The 22,820-nt window shown below is 45.4% G+C and overlaps 1 protein-coding gene and 2 pseudogenes across 1 annotated transcript in view; all 3 read right to left on the bottom strand.

Moving 5' to 3' along the window:
- Positions 1 to 692: 692 nt before the first annotated feature.
- Positions 693 to 2,520, bottom strand: LOC102850364 (annotated as a pseudogene).
- Positions 2,521 to 2,936: 416 nt separating this feature from the next.
- LOC102849946 lies at positions 2,937 to 4,163 on the bottom strand (annotated as a pseudogene).
- Positions 4,164 to 7,605: 3,442 nt separating this feature from the next.
- Positions 7,606 to 22,820, bottom strand: part of MCM2 (minichromosome maintenance complex component 2) — a 17,984-nt gene continuing 2,769 nt past the window's right edge. The window contains exons 4-17 of the mRNA XM_006895204.1: positions 21,737 to 21,912; positions 21,393 to 21,653; positions 20,361 to 20,580; positions 19,918 to 20,125; positions 14,244 to 14,378; positions 13,776 to 13,967; positions 13,369 to 13,462; positions 12,031 to 12,281; positions 11,753 to 11,879; positions 10,419 to 10,531; positions 9,292 to 9,543; positions 8,460 to 8,642; positions 8,156 to 8,311; positions 7,606 to 7,716 (exon numbers count right to left, since the gene is read on the bottom strand). Coding sequence (XP_006895266.1) covers positions 7,606 to 7,716; positions 8,156 to 8,311; positions 8,460 to 8,642; positions 9,292 to 9,543; positions 10,419 to 10,531; positions 11,753 to 11,879; positions 12,031 to 12,281; positions 13,369 to 13,462; positions 13,776 to 13,967; positions 14,244 to 14,378; positions 19,918 to 20,125; positions 20,361 to 20,580; positions 21,393 to 21,653; positions 21,737 to 21,912 — 2,479 coding nt within the window. The remainder of the gene's footprint in view (positions 7,717 to 8,155; positions 8,312 to 8,459; positions 8,643 to 9,291; positions 9,544 to 10,418; positions 10,532 to 11,752; positions 11,880 to 12,030; positions 12,282 to 13,368; positions 13,463 to 13,775; positions 13,968 to 14,243; positions 14,379 to 19,917; positions 20,126 to 20,360; positions 20,581 to 21,392; positions 21,654 to 21,736; positions 21,913 to 22,820) is intronic.

Genomic DNA, 22,820 nt, shown 5'->3' with positions numbered 1-22,820 from the left:
TTTCATCTTTTCTAATGTAGCATTCACTGTCTATCCATTCTTTTTCCAATCTCTCCTCAACCTCGTCTCTATTGCATTTTTATAATAGTGGTGGTATGCAATATTTGTCTTTTTGTGGATGAGATATTTCACTCAGCATAATATTCTCCAGGCTTCCTCATGCTGTGTAATGAGTTTGGTTTGGTTTGTTTTACTTCAAAATAGCATTTTTATTATATAAAAATGTAAAAATCTGGAGCTCTGGTGGCCTAGTGGCAAGAAGCTGCACTGCAATCCCAGAGGTAAGCGGTTCAAGTCCAACAAACGCTCTGCTGGAGAAGGAGGGTCAATCTCCTTCTGTACCAGTCAGATCTGATTTCACGGTATATACACATAAAATAATAAAAATAAATTTTTTTAAAAATGTAAAAATCCAGGAAAAGTAGAATATGGATATATTTTCCTGGGATTTCACATTTGTTGTTTTTAATTCATAAAATGTTTTTCAATACAATTTACATCCTCATCCCCATTCCCATTCTGATTATACAGATGCTAGTGGCAGAAAGGCCTGGAATAAATAAATCCAAGGGAGGGGATAAGAGGCAAAGCTGTGAAGCGACGTGCATGCACAGGTTCTAAGTGGGAGAGGGGGAGAGTGTCTTGGGAATAAACTCAAGATAATTAGTAGGTTTCAGCTAAAGTTTGTTCAGTCAATCTTGTTTTTTTGCTCCATGTTTCAGGATGCATGTCAACTCGATGTAATTGAAATTCCTCTTTTGTCAATTGGAGCTTTTCTGTAGAGCTTGTCCACTTTCTCATCCTTATCCGTAAAGCAGTCCCGCATGGGGTCAGCAGTCTTTCTGAGTGGTGCCTGTTGCTTCTTCATCAAAGCAGGCAAAAACATTTCTGATGACATCCTCTGGATCTGCCCCAATGAGCTTCTCCACAAACATTGCAAGGAACATGGTGAAGCTGATGGGCCCTGGAGCCTCGTTCATCATGGCTTCCAGGTATGCATCCGTCGGCTTCTTCCCTAGAGAGGTTAGCATATCATGCAAGTCCTTCTTGTCGATGAAGCTATCTCTGTTCTGGTCAATCGTGTTGAAGGCCTCTTTGATCTCCTGAATCTGGGACTGGTCAAATATGGCAAACATGTTGATGTTGCACATTGAGGACGCTTCTTGGTGGTCTTGGTCTTCGCCTTTTTGCTCAACGTGGTGACTGTTTAATTTATCAGATGTCTGAACCGGGCTGAGCTGCATGAGGCAAGGAGGATGCAATGACGACGACCAAGCTGCTGCTTGCTGTGTAATATTTTACGAGTTCATTGTTTTTCAATGCGGTGTAAGATTTCATCGTGTGAATGTTATGTGCCATCGAGTCACCTGCGACTCAGCAGTCCTTTGTACAAGAGCCCTAAACCCTGCTCTATCCTGTGCCAATCTCACTGTCTCCAACACACCTACAACCATTACCCCAGTCACTCAATCAATTCATCTCATAGAGGGTCTTCCTCTCCTGCCCTGTTCCTCCACCCTCCCAAGCATGATGTCCCTCTTCAAGTACTGGTTCCTCCTTGCAACATGCCCAAAATACATCAGAAGAAGCGTCAGAATCCTTGCCTCCAAGGACCAGCCTGATTTAACCTCCAAGATTAACCTGTTTGTTCTCTTAGCAGTCCATGGTATATTAAATACTCTTCTCCAGCACTAAAGCTCCAAACATCAACTCCCCTTCTGTCATCCCTAGTCATTGTTCAGCTCTCTGATGCATAGCAAGTGATTGCAAAGACCATGGCCTGGATCAGGCACACCTTAGTCTCCAGACTGACATCATTGCTCTTAAGTACTTTTGGAGAGGTCTCTGACAGCAGACTTACCCATTGCAATACGTCTTTTCATTTCCTGGCTGCTGGTGCCAAGTGTGTTGATTGTGGAACCAAGCAAACTAAAGCTGTGAACAACCTCAATCTGTTCACCATCCATTCTGTTGCTGCCAATTGCCGCAGCAGTGAAAATCTTTGTTTCCTTGATAGTGAGTTTCAATTCATATTGAAGGCTGCAATCCTTGACCTTCGGCAGCAAGTGCTTCAGGTCCTCCTGTTTCAGCAAGCAGGATTGTGTCATCTGCATAACGCAGATATGAATCTTCCTCCAGTACTGATGCCATATTTCTCCTCACAGAGCCCAGCCTCCCAGATAATCGTTTTCCTCTCCAGTCATTTATTGATGGCCATTTGGCTTGCTCCCATCTCTTTATTACTGTGAATACACAGCTATTGTGAATAAACATGGGTGTGCAAAAATCTGTTTTGAGTTTTGGCTATAGTTTCTTTATATTTTCCTGGTCCCTCTCAACATCTGGCTGTCACTTTCTCTGTTGACCATCCCTAATCAAGTTTTCTTTAAACCTCTGTAAACTAGGGACTAAATGTTCCCTGTGCCCAGCTTATGGGAATGGCCAGCACTAAGTCAGGTCAGGAGCATTTGAACTCTTAACAGCTTCACCTTGCCCCTGTTTTTGAATGCGCCTTCCCATCTTTCATGGGCTGAGGAGACTCTGAATCGAGCAGCACACAAGTAAAGGCCCCAGGGCCAGGTGAGGACCACTGCTGCCACTACCAGTCTACAGGCTGAGGGAACACTTCGAAGACCCTTGAGTCCTTCCCTGCAGGTGTCTCCTTCACACCTCTACCATCATAAGGGCTTTGGGAGCGGTTTCTCAGTGTTCCCTGACAGAGGCATGCCAGTATGAGGGACACAGAGGTGGCCAACAGCTGAGTGACCAGCCCCAGCAAGTCAATAAGGAGGGGGTTAGGGTGCAATGACAAACGAAGCTCAGTTCATGCCATTTGTTCTTGTAAGGACTTGGAGCCTGGGCAGGGACATCCGCTAGACGGCAAGGAGCAGACATATCATTTGGAAACTGAGGGACAGGCCTGGCTTTCAGTAACGTTAGTGGTCAGCCTTGAAGGGGCCATCAGAGGGTATGCCCAGGTACTTAGTCGACTTCACATTCAGCTTGCCCAGGTGGACTTCAGCCACTGCCCTATCCAACTTCTTGGATAGGAAGTGGACCCCAATGGTGTACTTGACCAGATGGGGTCCACAGTCCAATCTTCCAGGACCTGGTTGGTGAAGGAGTTGCTCATCACAAAGCTGGGGTGGCCCAGGGCACAGCAGACCAGCCAGCCCTCGACCAGTGGGATGCGGCAGTGCCCATTCTTCAGTCAGTACCATGGCTTTTTTTTCACCTCCCCCGCAGCGTTAGGGTTGAGCCATCTGATGCCCATCTCCTGGTCCAAGTGTCCAATGTTACACACAATGGCATCATCCCGTATCTGTTCAAAGTGCCAGCCATGGATGGGATTGATACAGCCTGTGGTGGTGACAAAGAGGTTGCCCTCCTTCCAGGCCTTATCCATGGTTAATGGGTCAATCTCAGTGATGACGACTCACCCTGACCTCTCAGGGCCTGAGCACAGCCCTTGTCCACATCACCACAGCCTGCCGTCACCGCCACCCTGTTCACAATCAAGTCTGTGGCCTTCCTAATGCCAGTTATGGGCACAGATATTTCTAACTTTTTGAGAAAGCTCTAGATTCCTTCCATATTGGCTGTCCCATTTTACATTCCCACCAGCAGTAAGAGTTCCAATCTCTCCACATCCTTGCCAGCATTTGTTTTTTCCTGCCTTTTTGGACTTTGCTATTATTGCTGGGTTTCCTTATATTTTATTAATCACTAAATCTTGTCCAGGGAGCTTTGGGTGCCTAGTGGTACGAAGCTGCACTGAAACTCCAAAGGCTCACAGTTCAAATCCACGAGCTGCTCCACGGGAGAAGTATGGGCAATATCCTCCCACGTAATTTACTGTCACTGAAAAGCCAGGGGAGGGTCATTTATGGGTTGGTTCCGACTCAGCACAGTAACAAATATCCATTTCTACCTCTATTGCTGTCTCCATGGACACCACCTAAAGTTCTTTAGGACCCAACTATAGCCCTTTTACTTCCCCTTTCATGTCTTTCAACAGTTTATGTAGTTACATGGCTGGTAACACGTATTGGATAACGTTACCCTTCTGCTTACAACCCTCACTGGAATCCTATGCTATAGTTAGATGAAAGGCAAACACTATTACAGCCTACAAACTCTGAATTACCTACCTCCCACCTCATCTCAATTCCCATCACTCTGCTCCAGCCACTTTCTTTGCAGAAAAGTCCTTCTTCTCCAGGTTTCATCTCCACCCTTTAAATTCTATTTGTCTCCATAACTTTTCAATCTGTATGCAGAACAGATCATCTGAGATGCTGGGCTGTACGAGGAATGTGGCATCAAAATTGGTGGAAAGGTCATCAACAACCTGCGTTATGCAGATGACACAACCCTGCTTGCTGAAACTGAGGACCTGAAGTGCTTGCTGCAGAAGGTCAAGGACTGCAGCCTCCTATATGGATTGAAGCTCAACATCAAGAAAACAAAGATTCTCACCACTGGGCCAATTGGCTGCATCAGTGTGGATGGTGAGAGATTGAGATAGTTAACAGTTTTACTTTACTTGGCTCCACAGTCAAAATTCTTGGTAACAGCAGCCAGGAAATTAAGAGATGAATTGCACTGGGAAAGTCAGCTGTGAGGGACCTTCAAGAGTACTGAAGAGCAACGACGTCAGGCTGGAGACTAAGGTGTGCCTGATCTGGGCTTCACAATTACGTGCTATGCATCAGAGTGTTGGAACAGTGCATAGGGATGACAGAAAGAGAATTGATGCCTTTGAGCTGTGGTGCTGGAGAAGAGTGTTGAATATACCATGGACTGCTAGGAGAACAAACAGGTTTGTCCTGGAGGTGAAGCCAGAATGCTCCTTGGAGTCAAGATTCTGAAGCTTTGTCTGACATACTTTGGACATGTTGCAAGGGAGGGACTGGTCCTTGGAAAGGGACATCATGTTTGGCAGAGTGGAGGGACGGCGCAGGAAAGGAAAACCTTTGATGAGATGGATCGATTCTTTGAGTAGAGTGGTGGGAACAAGTGCATTTGAGATGGCTAGGTTGGCACAGGATAGAACAACATTTAGGGCTCTTGTATATAGGGTAGCTTATGAGTCACAATCGACTCGACGACACATAATAATACCTACCGCTCCTTTCCTTCCCTTCCCAGCACAACTTGTAGGGGGTACTTGTTCTTCATTTGCTAAAGTCACCCATTGAAACACTTATCTCAGGCTTCAAAGGCAGAAACCAACTCTACTTTGTTAATCTGTTGTTCCCAGGGCCTGGCCATGAATAACATTCGTTGAATTGAGTGAAAAGTCAGACTTCACTGTTGTTAGGTGCTGTCAAGTTGAGCAAGACTCATAGTGACTTATGAACAAAGTATCTGAACCCTGTTCTATCCTCACACTGACACACAAGAGCCCACTGCAGCAGTCACCCTATCAATCCTACTGGTTGAATCTTCCTTTCCTTCACTGACCTTTCACCCTTCCCAACACCATTTCCTCACCAAGGAATAGTCCCTCCTAACATGTCCAAAGTATGTGAGGCAAAGCCTCATCATTCTTGCCTCTGAAGAACACTCCAGCTGCATCCTCTTTTAAGACTTACCTGTTCGTTCTCTTGGCTGTCCACGGGATGTTCAGTGCTCTTCTCCAACATCCCAGCTCAAAGGCATCAATTCTTTTTCTGTCATCCTTATTCACTGTCCAGGTCTCGATGCACAGGTATAGTAATTGGAAAGACTATGGCCTTAATCAGACACACCTTAGTCTTAACTACACAATACTTTGGAAAGGTCCCTAACTGCGGATTTTCCCAGTACAATGCATCTCCTTATTTCCTGAGTGCTTGTATCAAGGGTGTTAATTGTGGATCCAAGCAAGATGACAGTTTCAATCTCATCTCCATCTTTCATGATGCTGCCTGTATCTGTCCAGTAGGAAGAATCATTTTCCTGACATTGAGGTGTAATTGATACCAAAAGCTGCATTCCTTGTTCTGCAACAAATGCTTCAAGCCTTCTTCACTTTCAGCAAATTTGTGTTCATCTGCATAATGCAAGTTATTGATGAGTCTCCCTCCAATCCTGATGCCATACTCCTCCTCAGAGCCCAGCTTCTCGAATAATCTGCTCAGCATACAGACTGAGTAAGTATGGAGAATACAATGCTATTGCACTCCCTTCCCAGCTCTAAACCATGCAGTGCTTCCTCGCTCTGTTCACACAACAGCCTCCTGATCCAAGTACAGGTTCGGCATGAGCATCATCAAGTGCCCTGGGATTCCCATGCTTCTTAATGTCAGACTTCACTAGTTATCAATTATCTGCAGAAATTTCACAGGAAGTCACCTTGGAAATCGTCCAAATGAAAAGTTTTACTTTCAGAGAAATCACCTGTCTTACTCCCTGGGATGTATCTTTTCTAATAAAAATGTCTTTACTTTCATCTTCAAAATAAAATAAAAGTGGTAAGCAGACATTGTAGCTAAATTTCAGACAAGAAACACTTAACACCAGTATGGTAGATGTCTAACAAGGTCAAGGCATCTCATGTCACTTACTATTAAGGTAGGCTGGATGCAATGTTAGTGACCTTAACAGCACTCCTCCCCCGGGAGACTGACCCCACCACCTGTGACTTCCATGGGCTCTGGTATAGCACACAGGCAGGTGTGCACACCAAGTTCGAGACAGCCTCGTCAGTTTAGTCTCTCCAGATCCACAATCAAGAAAGCTCTCTTGCCTGCACCACCTCCAAAGGAAGAGAGAAATGTTCTTCCAAGGCGGTGCAGAGAAGCCTGGAACAGGGTATTAAAATAAAACTGAGACCAACAGATGCGAATACTTGCATTTTATTAAACTTTTTTAAAAAATTAAAACTATAGGAAAAAAACTGGAACAAATAAAGAGAATGGAAAAATGATTAAGGAGATGAGCACAGTAATGAGTGGCATACGTGGCTGTCAGAGAACCTCATTACCCACTTCCAGCTCCACGCCTCTGCTGATGGGGGAACACGAGTTCTGTCTTAATGGATAGCAACTGACTGACAGGGTTGTGGTCTCTCGTGTATGCACCTACACTTTCTCCACTCTGTGGTTTACAGAAACTTTCCAGAGTCTGGGAAAAGACTACTCAACACTTTTAATCTGCACTCAGGTCAAAGGCAGAGAAGTAGCCTGGATTTGGAACTCTCGTCCTCAGAACGCCCCTAATACGCTCAGCCACCTGAGACATACATGCCTCACCCAAGGACGTCAGCTTCCATCATGAGTACCCTGAATACAAACGATTGATCCAAACTACTAAGCAGGGACAAAGCACTTGGAGACAGGAGGCTGAGTGGCAGCTGAAAACGAGACACTGGCAAAGCATACTCCCTTGGAAGGCAAGAGAAGCCAAAAATGGAGAAAAGAAATAAATTCCATGACTCCAAGTCACAGCCTTAGCCTGGGAGTCTGTGCATGAAAGCAGGTTACTTAACTCCAAGCCCAGCCTGACCACGTGTCCAAGGGCTCAGCAGTGTTAGGTTTAGAAAGCACAGCGTGAACTGAGAGCTCAGTTCTGCCTTCCCAAACCAGAAGGCACAGTCTGATACTCCAATGGCCCGGGGCCCTAGAACTGCTGAAGGATCATTTTCCGCTTCACGTCATGGCTGAACTTGTTCATCCTGAAGAGTTCACTGTCATAAAAAGCGGAGAGGTTGTGTATGTGGATCTGACGTGCCTTAAAAGAGAATAAAAATGTCAAGTTAGTTGGCACTGATGGTAATAATGATCTCTGGTTTATAAAGAGCCTTGTATATGGCGGCCAAGAACCTGCACTTTACAGGAGAAAGCAGCCACGTGAAAAGGTTATGAGCAGCTAACTAGACAAGGGTTCAATTCTTATCTCTGCTAGTTAGCGGCAACTTATTTGCTCCTTTGTGAAATGAGGCCTACTAATTTACAGGACAGACCTCATGTAGCTGATGCCAAAATGACACGTGCACAGGCACTTGGCACACTGCAAGGACCCAGCAAGTGCTGCCACCCAACCACCTCTTCCCCACCCCTCAGTCAGGGCCGGCACAGCAAGGAGCCCTATCTACCGTGGGATCAAGTCCCCAGAGGTGACTCGCCCACTCCCGAGGTGCCAGTCCTCACTCTCAATTCCATGTCCATACCTTGTCCACCAAGTCTTTTTCAGGCACTTCTATAGTGTCCTGCTGGGCCCCAAAGCGGTTGCGCTGATATGTCACTTGATCTGCCACTAACTGCTTCAATATAAACAGCAACAACTCATTGTTATCGCGCCGGAATGACAGATAGCGAGCAAATGTCTGTGGAGAAAAGCAAGAGTCAAACAGTATCTCCGCTCCCAGCACCCTCAAAGTTACCACAGCTCCTCACCTCCTGCTCACAGCAGCCAGATCAGGAGCCCTCTGCCCACTCGCAGGACGGCAGGCCCCAGGCCTCGCACACACTGACCTTCCGCATGCTGCGCATGACACTGAACTTCTGCGTGTCGATGAAGCTCTCCAGCATCACTCGAATGGCCATGTTGACATCATCCTCTATCACGTAGTCCCGCAGGTGGATGCGCGCGTGGGCCTCTGCCATCCGGATCATGGACTCAATGTGCCGCACCGTAATGGGAATGCTGCCCGTTGCCTGAAAATGAGGACACCGTAAGGTCTTTCTCAGGTAGGAGAGAAGGAGAATAAAACACTCTCAACATAATGGTGGAGCCCAGGGTGTGCAGCAACGCTAATGGCCTCCCATTACTATGCCTGTACATATTTGCTCTTTGTTACACTTATTGCCAGCTATTTTTGCCATTCTCACGTAACTATGACAAAAATGAAAGGATGTACGTGGGGAGAACTGTTCCAATGAAAACTAAGTTGAATGCTCTTAAAAGAGAAAAGGCAAGAAAGAAAAGAATGCTGTCAGATCATGTACGGCTGGATGGGTAAGGAAAGGCACACAAATCCACAAGAACACTACATCTGAATTACTTGCAAGCTACCTTTCAACTCTTACTCTACTAAGAATTTATTAGACCTGAACCCGGACCATGTGTGCTCTTTATTTATGCAAAGTCCTTGTGGAATTTCATCGATGGACCAACAGGCATATGGTCCAAGACAGACAAATGGAAAAATAAGGTACTCAACCCTTTTTTAAATGCCTATTTTAAGACTTTTTGGATTAACTGACCAATTACTAATCCAAACTGCATAGATAATAAAGCTCCTCTAGTGCTTCTGTCCATACCCGCATTCCTATCCTACCCAGGATGCATCCCGAGGGTCCTCACCATAGATTCTTTCCTCAGGTCACTATACATCTTGGCTACTTTGTCTTGATCCATCTGGTTGAGCTTTGGGTGGACCTTCTCCTTGGCATAGATGATGTACTTCTTCAGGACCTCCTGCGGTAGAGGCTCCAGGCCATACGTGTTGGGCATGGCCGGCTCGGGGACACTGCCACCACTCAGCCCCTCCTCCTCCTTATTGCTGGGGTGGTGTCGGACATGGCTGCCCACCACAAAGCGGGCCAGCATCTCATCCTGAGAAAAGCAGCAAGGGTCAGGCTGTCAGAGTGACCTGGCTTGATGGAAGAACTGAGAAGCTGCATGTGCCATGAGTATGACTGACGCTCTCAAGAGCACACAGATCCCATACTTCCTAGGTGCTACAGATACACTGGTAAAAAAGACAGAGTCCTCACAAAAAAAATGTACCTACTGAAGCAACATATACATGAGACAGACAAACTCAGGAGACCTGCTAGTTAAGTTGTCATAGAAAGCCAAGAATGAGAAGATAGTCAAGTGACAATCTAGGAGAAGAGCATCCTAGGAAAAGAAAAGAGCAAGTTTAAAGTCTCAGCATCTGGCAAAGCTCATGGGGAGACAGAGGTCAGAGAAAGGGAAGAGAATCAGAAAGTAATTACAGAGAAGGTAGAAAGACAGGCCAGAAAGAGATCATCCACGGGCCATGAGACTTTGGATTCTACTCTAACTACAGTGGAAAGCTAGCAAATTTTTACAGAGAAAGGGAAGTCTTAGATTTATGCTTTGGCTTCTAACTAGACAGTGTCCTAATTCCTTCAATAAGAGGTTAAGAGAAATCTGAATTTTAGCTGTACTAAAAAACAAGTGAGATACAGCTAGATTCACGAAATAATTTGGAAATAGGAACAAGAGGACTTAAGATTATAATCAGTAGACACCCAGGGAAGGGTGCTGGTGACCAAAAGAAATCTAAGATAACTTCTAAGCTGGAGAAGAAACTTAAGCAGGAAACAAGAATAAAAGCAAGAGGCAATAGATCTTTGCCTGGCTGTCCTTTCCCCATGTCAGAAACATCATACACCGTTCAAGTCTCATGCAAGGGCATTAAATCGAAGGCTGGGGAACCCAGGGATACCAGAGTTGTGTACCTGGACTGGATCCACTACGTCTCTCACCACACACAGGATGTCGAAGCGTGAGATGATGGGCTCTGTAAGGTCCACATTTTCTGAGAAGGTGAGTGAGGGATCGTAGCGCCCTCCTGTAACATAAAGATACCTTCCCATCAGAATTCCAAAGAGTAGACTTTCCCTTCTGAAGTTCTTCCTAAGACTAAGGGGTTCCAAAGCGAACAATAAGGTGATTAGAAGAAAAAAGGGGCATGTGGAATACTCAAAGCTTGCATCTATTAAACATTTTGGACAGAAGATGCTTGCTTCCCTTAGCAAGCGCCTAATGTCTTCGTTTTTGAGTGCTGCAGTAAGTGAATGCCTTTAACAAACAAACCATTTCCTCCTAGTTGAGGAGGCTGTCGTATTAGGTAATGAATGCTTAGGTGACTACAACTCGTAACCTCATCCTGTGCCAGCCTCACAATTTCTGCCATGCTAAAATCCACCACTGCAGTATCAATCCATCTTGTGGAGGTTCCTCCTCTTTCACTGACCCTCGATACATTTCTAAGAACCCTATCTTTTTCCAAAGACCAGTGCCTCCTGACAACAGGTTCAGAATATATGAGATGAAGTACCACATCTGTGCCTCTCAGGGGCACCCTGGCTGTACTTCCTCAAAGACAGATGTGTCTTGCCTAAACTTTGGCTCCTGGGAAATTTTCACAAGACAGGCTTCTCTCTACACTTAAACTCACTGCCGTTAAGGGTTAACCAACTCATAGCTGACCCTTAGCAAGCTCAGAGACTGTAAATCACATGGGACAAGACTTTGCATATTTCTCTCTAGAAGCAGCTGGTGGATTCTGCTTCCAGCTTGTTTAATCACTTTTCTATCTCAACAGATACTCTAACTTTGCTTCATGACTGAAGACAACCTATTCCAAGAGGGATTATAGCCACAGGGTTAGAAGCTATGATTTACAATACTTATTTTGGAGAGACAGAATTCTTAACACTTGGAAAAGTCTTAAGACAGAAGAAAAAAACAAGGTATAGTTGACTCTTAAGATCTCGAAATCATCTCCTGGTGATTAAGCAACCACTGACTTAGCTTAGAAACGCAGTGAAATCCTCCACGTGTTCCAAGAAAACCGTGCTGAGAATGTGGTTTTAAGAAAATTGTAAGGCATCCCGAGCCTATTCCCACTGCGCCCTTCGGATAAGAAATGTTTGAGAGAGAACAGTCTTTCAACAAACTCCATTCTCAGATTAGCACTTAGGTGTTCCCACCTCTGGTAACTAGAAGGGGCAGCTCTTCTCCCACTGAGGAGCCCCCAAGTCCCTCTGCCCCAAAGTGCCTGGTTTACCTATGGGGTTAGCAGCAGCAATGACGGTGCAACGAGCCTGCAGGGAGGTGACGATACCAGCCTTTGAAATAGAGATGCTTTGTTGCTCCATAGCCTCATGGATGCTGGTTCTGTCCTGGTCATTCATCTTTAAAAGTCAAATGATTCTCTCTTAGCAAGATCCTTGCATCATCACTATGTCTTCATATGATCACAACACTCTCAATTGACACTCTCCACCACAAAGGACTAAGCTCATTCACTCAGTCCCCCATCTCCCAAGGAGACCTAAAACTCACTTTGTCAAACTCATCGATAAGACACACTCCTCGGTCAGCCAGAACCAAGGCACCAGCTTCTAAGGTCCACTCCCTGCTAACAGGATGCCGCTGGACATATGCCGTCAGGCCTACCGCAGAAGCCCCCTGGCCAGTGGTGAAGATGGCCCGGCTTGAGACTTTCTCGATATATTTGAGGAACTGAGACTTAGCTGTGCCAGGATCTCCACACAGCAGCACATTGATATCACCTCGGACCTTGTGCTTACCACCTGGAGGAGACAGGATTGGACGGTTAGGGAAAGGAAGGAGGTGAGAGGTATTCTTAGAAACAAAAACGGGTAATGTTTCCAGAAAGGGATGTAATGTCTTGTGACCAATAATTCTACTTTGAGAACTTATTCCAGAGAGACACTTGCAGAGAGGTACACTATGAAGAATATAGAAACACATTCACCTAAATGTGAAAACTTTCAAACAAAATGTTCTTCAAGTAGGAGGACAGCTAAATACATTAAATGGACTGTCAAACAGTAATTTAAAGAATCAAACTGCCCTGGGAACAATATGATGTCAAGGATATATTATTAAATGGAGAAAAGTAAGCTGGATAAATGCTATGTAGAGTGAGAGCACTTAGGTACATGTACAGAAAATACTGACTTTTAAATACAAGCATGTTAAATACATAGAAAACAGGTGCCTTTCTGTACTGACACATGTGGAAGTATATGTTAAGTGTCCATGTAAAGACTAGCAGTACATACATGTGACCACTAAGAGGAGGAACTGCGTAGACAGACAGAGGGACTTGAGGTTTGAAAGGGTGGTCAGTGGTGACTTCAGTCCCAACTGTGCTAAGTTATTTTATAAAGAAGATTTACTATAAATACATTATTCACCTATTATTTTTGCAGCTTAAATTTAATTTTTAAAAGATAAAAAAGATTTTATTTCTTTTTTTAAATTTTTATTTTATTATTTTTGTGTGTGAGTGTACCATCAAATCAGATCTGACTGGTACAGGAGGAGATTGTCCCTCCTTCCCTGGCAGAGCATCTGGTGGATTTGAACCGTGTGTCTCTGGGATTGTAGTTGCAGCTCCTTACCACTAGGCCACCAGAGCTCCCCGATAAAAAAGATTTTTACAATAAAAAATAAAAGAGCAAAGAATTCACTCACATCATGAAGCACAGTGTGGCGCCAGGAGCAGAGAGTGGCGGCGGTATCCCCAGGACACCTGGCATGTTATTCTCTGCTATGAGGACTCGTCATGAATGTCTCCCCATCCTTTAACAGTCCTAGCCCATCACCCAGAACACTATCTCCGCAGAGGTCAGGGGGCACACTGCTGCTCACCTGGGTTTTTGGGCTCCCCTCCAAACAGAGCCAGTGCCAGACCTCTCTTGATGTCTTCATGGCCATAGATGGAAGGTGCAATACTGGCAAAGATCTATCAAAGGGAGAGAGTGCCAATGGGAATGAGGATCTCTGTTCTCTGAAGTCTGGGCCACCGTGACGCATAAGCAGAGCAGGAGGTCAGTGGCTAGATGGCCCACTTGTCTAATGCATAACACCCTCTGACAAGAGAGGTGTCTAACTACGCTACCTTCTTTGAAAAGATGCCTTAAGGGGTAGATAAAGGAACAGAATAGCCTGCTCAGATGCAGGAATAGAAGTTGCTGTACAGACAGAATTAGAAATTATCAAGTGTTCCCCTTGCTTCCTCCCAGGAGCTTTGCAGCCATAGTTCAACTTCCACCTGCCTTCTCCCCGATCTGCTGATCCTTGGACAGGCTGGTGATCATCTTCACGTCCTCGTCAGTCAGTTCTCCTACAGCCACTTTATTGTCCTTCTTGGCCACATGGTTGGCCAGGATGACCGTAGCAAAGACAGGGAAGCCATGGGCAGTGTTGAGGGAGCCGTCGTAGTTGTTGTGGTAGATGCCAGTCAGCTCCTACGAGAGAACAGCCAGAGGTCCGTGACCGGGTCACAGACGGGAGCTCAAGCCCACCGCCATGTCACGTCAGTCTTTCCTGTTCCAAGTTTTTACACTGGGAACACCAAGAGGAATAATTCTTAGAAAACAAAACAAAAATAATTCTGAAGCCCAACACCTGAGTCAGCCAATCCATTTATGAGGAAGAGGAGGAGACCAAGAACTGAGCTCCCCATGGCAATGAATTATACCAACTTCTTCACAGACCTTCTTGGTCTGCTCATGGTCACTTACTATCTCGTCTCCTGGTTTGCAGCTGTCCACTAGATCAGCAAGGAGAATGGCATCCTTGGAGCGGGGCAGCCGGCCAGCCGCCACCTTGCCTGGACTCTCTTGAATTCGGATGCGCTGGTAGTTCTGATAGATGGTCTGCATGGGACAAGTAGAAAGTTGTAGAAGGTTATGGGCAGCAAGGAATTCACAAAAGGAGAAAGCACCTGCAGGCACCCTGTCAACTTTAAAGGACTGACTTCTATGATGTCATGAATCCTGGCCAGAGTTCCTCAATCAAACCAAAGCTACAGTCATCTAGTCAAGTCTAACTTGTAGTGACCCTACCAGAGAGTCCCCATTTCTGCCCCAATCCCCTTGGAATGTCTTGTTTATATCAGGTGGTTGAGAGGTATGGATTAAGCCCCTTTGATACACAGTACAGGGAGTTCTGGCGGCCCAGTGAATAGGAGAGGCACTGCCAACCCAAAGCCAGGTGCTACAAGTCCTGGATAATTTCCTCCTGTGTGACCTACAGACATAAAACCCACCCTGAGGGTCAGTGATGAGCTGGTTCTGACTCAATGACAGTGGGTTTGCATTTTTTTTTTTTACATGCAGTATAGCAGTGACATAAAAAAAGTATTTATGTTCAACAAATGTTTTGAAAGGGTGAAGGAGACAATCTACAGACTGGGGAAAAACCTTTGGGAATGAGAAAAGTGATTAGGCTGTCAATCTTTATGAGAAAAGACTGCCCATCTTTCTCCTGAGGAGCTGCTGGTTGATCTGGACTGTCCGGGAGAGGTGTGGTCTTTCGGGTAGTAGTGCAATACCAGGGCTCAACACAAAGGATGCTAAATTAGGAAAGAGGAGAAGAAATGCCTATCTCTGACTAAACCATGTCTTCCCCAAACACATGCCTATAACAACATTATGTGGCAGCTACCTAATCACCTCCTATAATCCTGATGTTATGTACCACAGAGCCTGAACTGACTCATAGCTGACCCTCTCTCAGGTTTGCAGAGGAGACTACTGGGCTTTCTGCTTGGAACAGCTTGTGGATTCGAACTGTGACTTTGGGTTGGCAGTGAAGTTCCTTCCCGCTAGGCCATTTCGAGACAAGAGCAGAGGGAAGACAGTTGAGGTAGGGCAGCTGCAGTACCATCAAGAAGTAATTGCCAAGAATGAAGTGAATCTTTTTTGGGCCTGGGCTCCCCATGCACGACATCGGAAAGACCAGAACACATGGTGTCCAAGAAACAGTGGGCCCACACAGCCTAAAAGAAACAAGGACTTTACTCCACAAGTGACAGAGATAGGGCCTTCCTCCAGTGCTGTCTTCCTGAACCTGGACTTCTAGCCTACTAGTAATCTGTTTGTGGTATCTGTTAGAGCAGTTAGATAACGGAGACAATCTCTGAGACATTATTAGCCAGAGAAATGCAAATCAAAACCCGAGGGGGGGGGAGATCCTATTTCATTCCCACTGGGATGGCTTTGGGGAGCTTTGGGGGTGCAGGCCTTAGTGAGTTGCTCTGCTAATTCAAAGGCCAAGTATCTTGGGATTTTTAATCCATGAGCAGCTCCCAATGGGGGATCACCATACTTGATGGCAGTAAATTCCGAGTTTTTGAGGATATTTAAAGGGCTCCATCTCACACAGTGTGGTTATATTACCAGGAGGGACCAATCTTTGGAGGTCAACAGCATGCTTGGAAGGGCAGAAGGGCCATGCAGGAGAGGAAGACCCTAGATGAGATGAACTCACATAGTAACAGGGGTAACGAGGTAGGTGTGTCGGATGGTGAGATCAACTCAGGATAGAGCAGGGCTCAAAGCTACTATGCCTAGAGGGTCGCTGAGTCCTAGTCGACTCCACAACATATAACAACAATTAAAAACAAAAGAAAAGAAAAAAAACAAGTATTGGGAGGAATATACAGAATTTGGAACCCTTATCCATTACTGGAATGAATGCAAAACAATACAGCTATTAAAGCGAACAGACCCGCAATTCCGAAAAACTAGAGTTTAAGCTATCATTACTGTTGTTGTGGGCTGTGAAGTCAAAACTGACTCAAAGGTAACCCTCCAGTGGGTTTTCAGAGGCTATAAATGACATGCCAGGGCACTGCCCATCTTTCTCCCACGGAGCAGCTGGTGAACTCTCATCTGTCTGTGGGTTAGCACTTCAACTAACTCCCTACCCACTAGGCCACCAGAGCTCCCTGTGCCTAGTCTGAGCCAACTCACAGGTGAGCCTTCAGCAGGTTTCCAGAGGCTTTAAACTGTATGGGAAGACTGTCCATTTCTCTCCCTTGGGGCACTGGGTAACTCCTTACCACCAGGCCACCAGAATATGGTGTCATTGTTTACCACCAAATCACAAACTAACTCACTGCTGACTCTCCAGTGGGTTTTCAGAAGCAGTAAATACACACAAGAGGAGCCTGCCCATCTTTCTCCCATGGAGCAGCTGGTAGATTCGAATAATTTTATCTTTGGTGCGGGCAGTGCAATTCCTTCCCTCTTAGTCACCAGGGCTCCCCAGAGCTATGTTTATTATTATGTGTTGTGAAATCACAACTGACACACAGATGATACTCCAAACTTTGAGAGGCAGTAAACTGTACAGGAGATTTCCCATCCTTCTGTAGAGGAGTTGGTGAGTTCAAATTATAAGCCTTTGGGGTTGCAGCATAGTTTTACCACCAGGATACCAGAGCACCCTACCATGTTGTTGCTGTTGTTGTTAGGTGCTGTTGAGCAAGACTCACATCAACCATATGAACAGCCGATCTGAACCCTTTCCTGTGTCACCTTTTTCATCTCTGACTACCACAGCCCATCGCTCAAGTCACTGTGTCGTCACTGTGTCAATCCATACTGTTGAGGGTTTTCCTCTCCTGCAGTGACCCCTCCATCTTCCAAGCATTATGTCCCTTTCCAATGGGCAGCTTCATGTATAAGGTATTAAAGTACGATAGGGCCTAACATTACCACTCCTAAGTGTTCATCCTTGGGGACAGCAGTGACACAGACATATGCAAATTTGTTTACCAAAGCACTATTAATAAAAAAATACAAAGAACTTAAGTGCCCATCAATGGATAAATAAGCAAAATAGAAGCATATACGTACAATCAACAAGTATGCTTCCAAAACTTATTGTAAACAGGTGAACATGGAAGAACTTGGAACAAAAACAATGCCTTCAAGCCAATGCTGACTCTCAGCGGCCTTAGAAGACATCCTCATTCAAGTCGATTTTCTCAGCAACCTTGTAGGTCAGGGGAAAACTGCCCCATAGGGTTTCCAAGACCCCACCTTTATGGAAGTAGATTGCCAGCTGCATTTTCAAATAGCAAACCTTCTGGTTAGCATCCAAGCCCTTAACCACTGTGCTTAACCACCTATTATGCTGAACAAAAGAAGTGAATCTATAAATTTTAAAAAAGCCCTAAACAAATATGAAATGACATGGACAACAACAACAACTAAATATAATGTGCAAACTAATGGAGAAGGGACATTTATAGATACTTCTCAGACCTAACCAAACACCTCGTGGGACTAATTTCTGGATATCTTCGTTGACTAGTATAATAGCGTTCATGACATTATGCTCTATTTTAGTAGTGCCTGTGATTTTAAAAGCTTGTGAATGGTCACCCAACTATTGTCTGGAGCAAGAGGAAGAAAACCAGACTCAAAGAGTTCATTAGACAGTCTCTACAAACTAGGACTTCATTTGCCCTGAGACCAGAGCAACCAGTACTGGCCATTCAAGGCTGAGCCATGAGAGAAGACCTCTAATAGGATGGAAGAAAAGTGTAGAACAGAGCCTCAAATGCCTAGAAAAACAACCTATAAAAAACCCAATAAAGCCAGGACTTATGGACTGTCCAAGATACTCTTCACACCCTGAACCGAAACTAATCCCTGAGGTCACGCTGTACCTAAATGACTGGCTCAGGAGATAATGAATTATATCACTCTTAAGCACTGTTTTCTTTACAAAACCCCCAAATTATGCCAAATGTTCGATCATTATTTTATAGCAAAGATGAGATTTTAAGAGTAGAGAAACTATATTAATGGGAATAGAGTAATTGGGCCAGAAATAAAAAGAATGTTCACGCTTTATGAAGAACATAACCAATGTCACTGAACAACATGTGCAGAAATTGACTGTGGACCTAAAGTGCTGTGTAAACTCTACAGTACAAGAAAAACAGTTTCTTAAAAAAATGTCTCTTAACAGGGAGCTCTGTTTGCCTAGTGGTAAGAATCTGTACTGTAATCACGAAGGCTCAAGGTTCGAATCTACCAGATGTTCTGTGGAAGAAAGATGGGCAATATCCTCCTCTCGTGTAATTTATTGCCTCTGAAAACCCACTGGAGGGTCAGCTATGGGTTGGTTTTGACTTGGCAGCACATAACAACTCTGTCACATGGGGGTTGCTGTGAGTTACAATTAACTCACAACATTTAGCAAAAAAACAATTATAAAAAAGTCTCAGTTCTAACTATTTGGTCACTTCTGCAGGGTGACTTCTGCATGTTCCACTCTGAAACACCTCTTTGAGAGTAAAATGGGGTCAACAGTGTCATGTTTTCACAGCTTACCACCAGAGTCTCACAGTTCTCTGCAGGGACACTTAGCACATAGCAAGTACTCAACAGGTCTCAGCTACAACAATCAATCCACTCCAAGCTCCTCTGAGGCTCCCTAACAGCAGAGACAGGGACAGGGATTGAGTGAAAATTGACTAAGGGCTTGTGAAAGAGAAGGTCAGTCTGAGTGAAAGAAAGGAGAGAAGAGGAAAGACACTGGCCAAGATGCAGGCTCAGTAAAGTCCAGCCTTGGTGCTATCTTCCAATGATCATGACTTACATGCTTTCATGAATGTTGTCACTAGTCAAAGTTCAAGCTGTCAAAGTACAAAAGTGAATGGCGAGAAAAGCTGGGGGTGGTCTGTTATATAAGGAGTTTTTTTGTTCTGAATTGCCTTTGACTTTTGGACATTTCACAGCATAGCCTCTCCAGAATTCTCCAGCTTTGGCAACCCTTAGGAGTACAGGGCTATGAGAGGTTAGTAGCTACAAACCTGGCAGTGCAAGGGATTGGGAAGTCTACTATAGGCACAGTGTGCACTCTGCTTGTCAGAAGAGGGCACTCAGGCAGGCACATAGGTACAAGTGGCTTCCTAAGGTCTAAAAGCACAGAGAGACTCACAGCAAAGTCTCCCTCCAGTGTGGCACAGTTGGTGTCTAAGGTAGTAAATTCAGGGCCCTAAAAGCCCAGGAGGCAGGCAGGTAGGTACACAGCCCCAGAAGGATGAGAGATGCTAATATAAACTGCCCCAGGTGAAGGGATGCTGAGGTCAACCATAACACAGAGGCATGTCAAGTATCACTCAGGAGTTGGGTCCAAATTTCAATTTTTCAAGAGAAGCCATAATCTCAAGAGATTCTAAGCAAAACTATCTAATTTTGAAAACACTGGCTCAACCTCTTTAAAACACTACATGGGACAAGCTATCACACTACACGGATCTGGTTCTTACCAGGGTATAAGTAACACACACTTCCATCTTGCTGCCCTTCACTGCCCCTCTGGTCTTCCCAAAGTCTCCGAGGCTGGCCAGGCCCTGCATACTCAGAGGCGCTGGCAGGTACCCACACTCACCTCTTCCATGTTGACTTCGAAGGGGCCGGCTGATTGACACTCAGGACAGGAGCCTGGCTTCACTTCCTGGTTCTGTGACTGGCAGAATGGTCCCAGGACAAAGTTGCACTTGTTGCAGTTGTACTTGACCAGGCTGAGCTGGGGCAGGACACCTGTGCAGCTAGTCACCACTCCACTTGTGCGGATCAGCTGATTCAGGTGCAGCTGTCTGTTAAGGGTGAGGGGGGCACCTGGTGGCTTTGGTCCCTGTCGTCCTGAGGGTCCACAGCTACTCAAGAAGACATTCCACCACAAGGTCCTGAGCTGTACTAACCAGACCCCTCAGGTATACTCCTGCCCACTCCACAACACATCCTGGGATAAGGGCTTTCCTTGACCACCCTCTGCCCTATTCCCAGTCTCCTAGAGGGGATTTTGGTACACTCCATCTACCCTCGGCTCACCTCAGAGACCGCAGTTCCTCCACCAGGGGCAGATGGGAGATGCGGACATGGATGTGGCTGGCAATGCGGTCATACTTGGGGTACATAGCCAACACCACCTCCAGGGCAGCTTCGTCAAAGATCTGCAGCAGTTCTGCTGGTGCCTCTGGCAGGAAGTAGGCAAGCACATGCTCCCTGGCTGCCAGGTCCTCATAGTTCACCACGAGGCTCTCACGATTCTCTAGAAGAGCGACAGGACAGAGTTAGCAGTGGGTTTAGGAGGCGCTTGCTGTCACAATGCCTGTGTGAGGCATGCGCGCTGTTAGCCAAAACCCTTGATCTGAGTTGAAAAAGCTAATTTTTTCAGAGTCAACCATGTTTAGCTACATTATTTGGAATGTAGGGGAGCTCTGCTGGCTGAGTGTAAGAAGCTGCATCGCAATTTCAAAGGTATGTGGTTCTAATCCACCAGCTGTTCTGCGGGGGAAGGATGGGCAAACTCCTCTTGTGATTAACTATCTCTAAAAAACCTGCCGAAGGGTCAGCTATGAGTTCCAACTCAATGGCACATTAAGAACTTGGGAAGTGACATACTCTGAGACTTAATCCACATAAAATAATGATGTTGCAGGTTATGAAGTCATTACAGAGGATTAGATGAACATGCAGTGCCCTGTACAGCAGGGGCTACAAACTCCAACTGCTTACAAGAACCAGGAAGAAAACACAGGAGCAAACTAGGTCAAATATATGAGAACCAAGATTCACATTCTTCCTTTGCAAACGAACTATTATAAAGAAATGAGTTTATTATTGTTCCTTTCTGACAAACATATCTCACTTTAAACATATCAGAAATACTGGTGGAGAACAAAGAGAGGGTCCTAGTGCAGACAGGTAACATTGACTTTCTCTTAAAGTCAGTAGTCTGTGCCCCAATCCCCAAGCGCCTGTCTGGCTACAGACAAGCCTGTTTTTCATCTCTATTTAAACGGCAGTTACATGGACAGAGTTCACGTGGGAGGACACGGCTAGGTACCACGTCACACACACCTTTGCACATGTCGCTGATGCGCTCCTTGAAGACATTGTGGCCATGCCCATCCACATGGGTCCGCAGGAAGTTCTTGAACCGGTGATGGATCTCCAGCCGGGGACCTGCCATGCTCACCCACTCTCGCACAGTGTGGCCCTTCAGGTCCTCCAGATTCTCGATGCTCTCAATCATCTCCTCGTCCTCCTCACCGTCCTCTGTGGCTTGCTCCACCAGGCGGCGTTTCCGAGCGGGGCGCTCGTCATCCTCCTCGTCACTGTCTGGTGAAGGGAAAGGACAAGAGGAAGTCCCAGTGCTTGCTCTCTACCTCCCTGCACGCTTCCCCAGTCCTTCTGGAACCTACCATACAGCAGCCCACGACGCATGCGGCCCAGGCCACGGCCTGCTTCTCGGTCCCGCTGCCTCATGGCCCGTTCGGCGGCCTCCCTCTGACTGGCGGTCAACTCCTCCACATCCTCATCGTCCAGAGCCAATCCCTCGGCCTCATAGACATCCAGCTCCGGGATGGCACGATAGTCCCTGCAAGAGCCCCAAATGGACAGTCAGCACTAAAATAACACTGTGTAGAACTAGTTACTCTAGAAGACCCAGGTGGATGCCAAGCCAGCATACAGAGGACTAGACTTTCCTCCTAGCCATTCTAGGCAGCAGAAACCCTTGCTCCATGTGAGACAGGAGGACTTAAGAAGCTCAGGGAAGGGATGTGGTCTCTGCCAGTAGTCAAGGAGGAAAGATGTGGTCACTCACTAAACAAGGAGGAAAGATTCTCTTTCCTCAGGTAAGTGAAAGTGAAAGGGGAAGTGCCACAGGTTTTTACAGTAAATTTTCTCAGACTACACTCCTAGAACATACAGCCCCATGCTAGTGCCATACTCAACCCAGGGCCAAGTAAACTACATGAAGCCAGTCAGAATTCTTAAATATTCTGAAGGAGTAAGTCAAAGGATTTCCAGGAAACACTCTCAGCAAAGTCCATGAAAGAAAAAACTGATGAAATGGTATCATCAAAATTCAACACTTTTATGCTTAAAAAAATACCATTAAACTGCCCCCAACCCTTGCCTCCTTATACCCTCAATATGTTTTTCCTAATAAAATAAAAAAAATTAAAAAACAACAACAACAAAAAAAACAAACAACCCATAATAAAAATAGATAAGATAGGCTGGGGAGAAAATATTTACAAAGCATATTATTTAATGAGAGATTAGTATTCAAAAGAAATTTTTAAAAACTCTTTAACAACTGAATTTAAAAAACCCAGTAAGGGCTCCAATAACCTGTACTGTAATTTTATGTAAATAACATGCACATTTGTAATTTGTTTACCGCACTTAGCCTCTCTCTTTTTTTTTTTTAAATTTAGGCTGTTTATTTTTCATTTCAATGAACATCTACAGAGATTTTGGGATTCCATTCATTCATTG

The sequence above is a fragment of the Elephantulus edwardii genome, unplaced genomic scaffold (assembly GCF_000299155.1).
Source record: "Elephantulus edwardii isolate Elephantulus edwardi_28Jun2011 unplaced genomic scaffold, EleEdw1.0 scaffold00161, whole genome shotgun sequence".
NCBI classification, from domain to species: domain Eukaryota; kingdom Metazoa; phylum Chordata; class Mammalia; order Macroscelidea; family Macroscelididae; genus Elephantulus; species Elephantulus edwardii.
The sequence above is the reverse complement of the archived record's forward strand: the minus strand, read 5'-3'. Positions and strand labels throughout refer to the sequence as shown.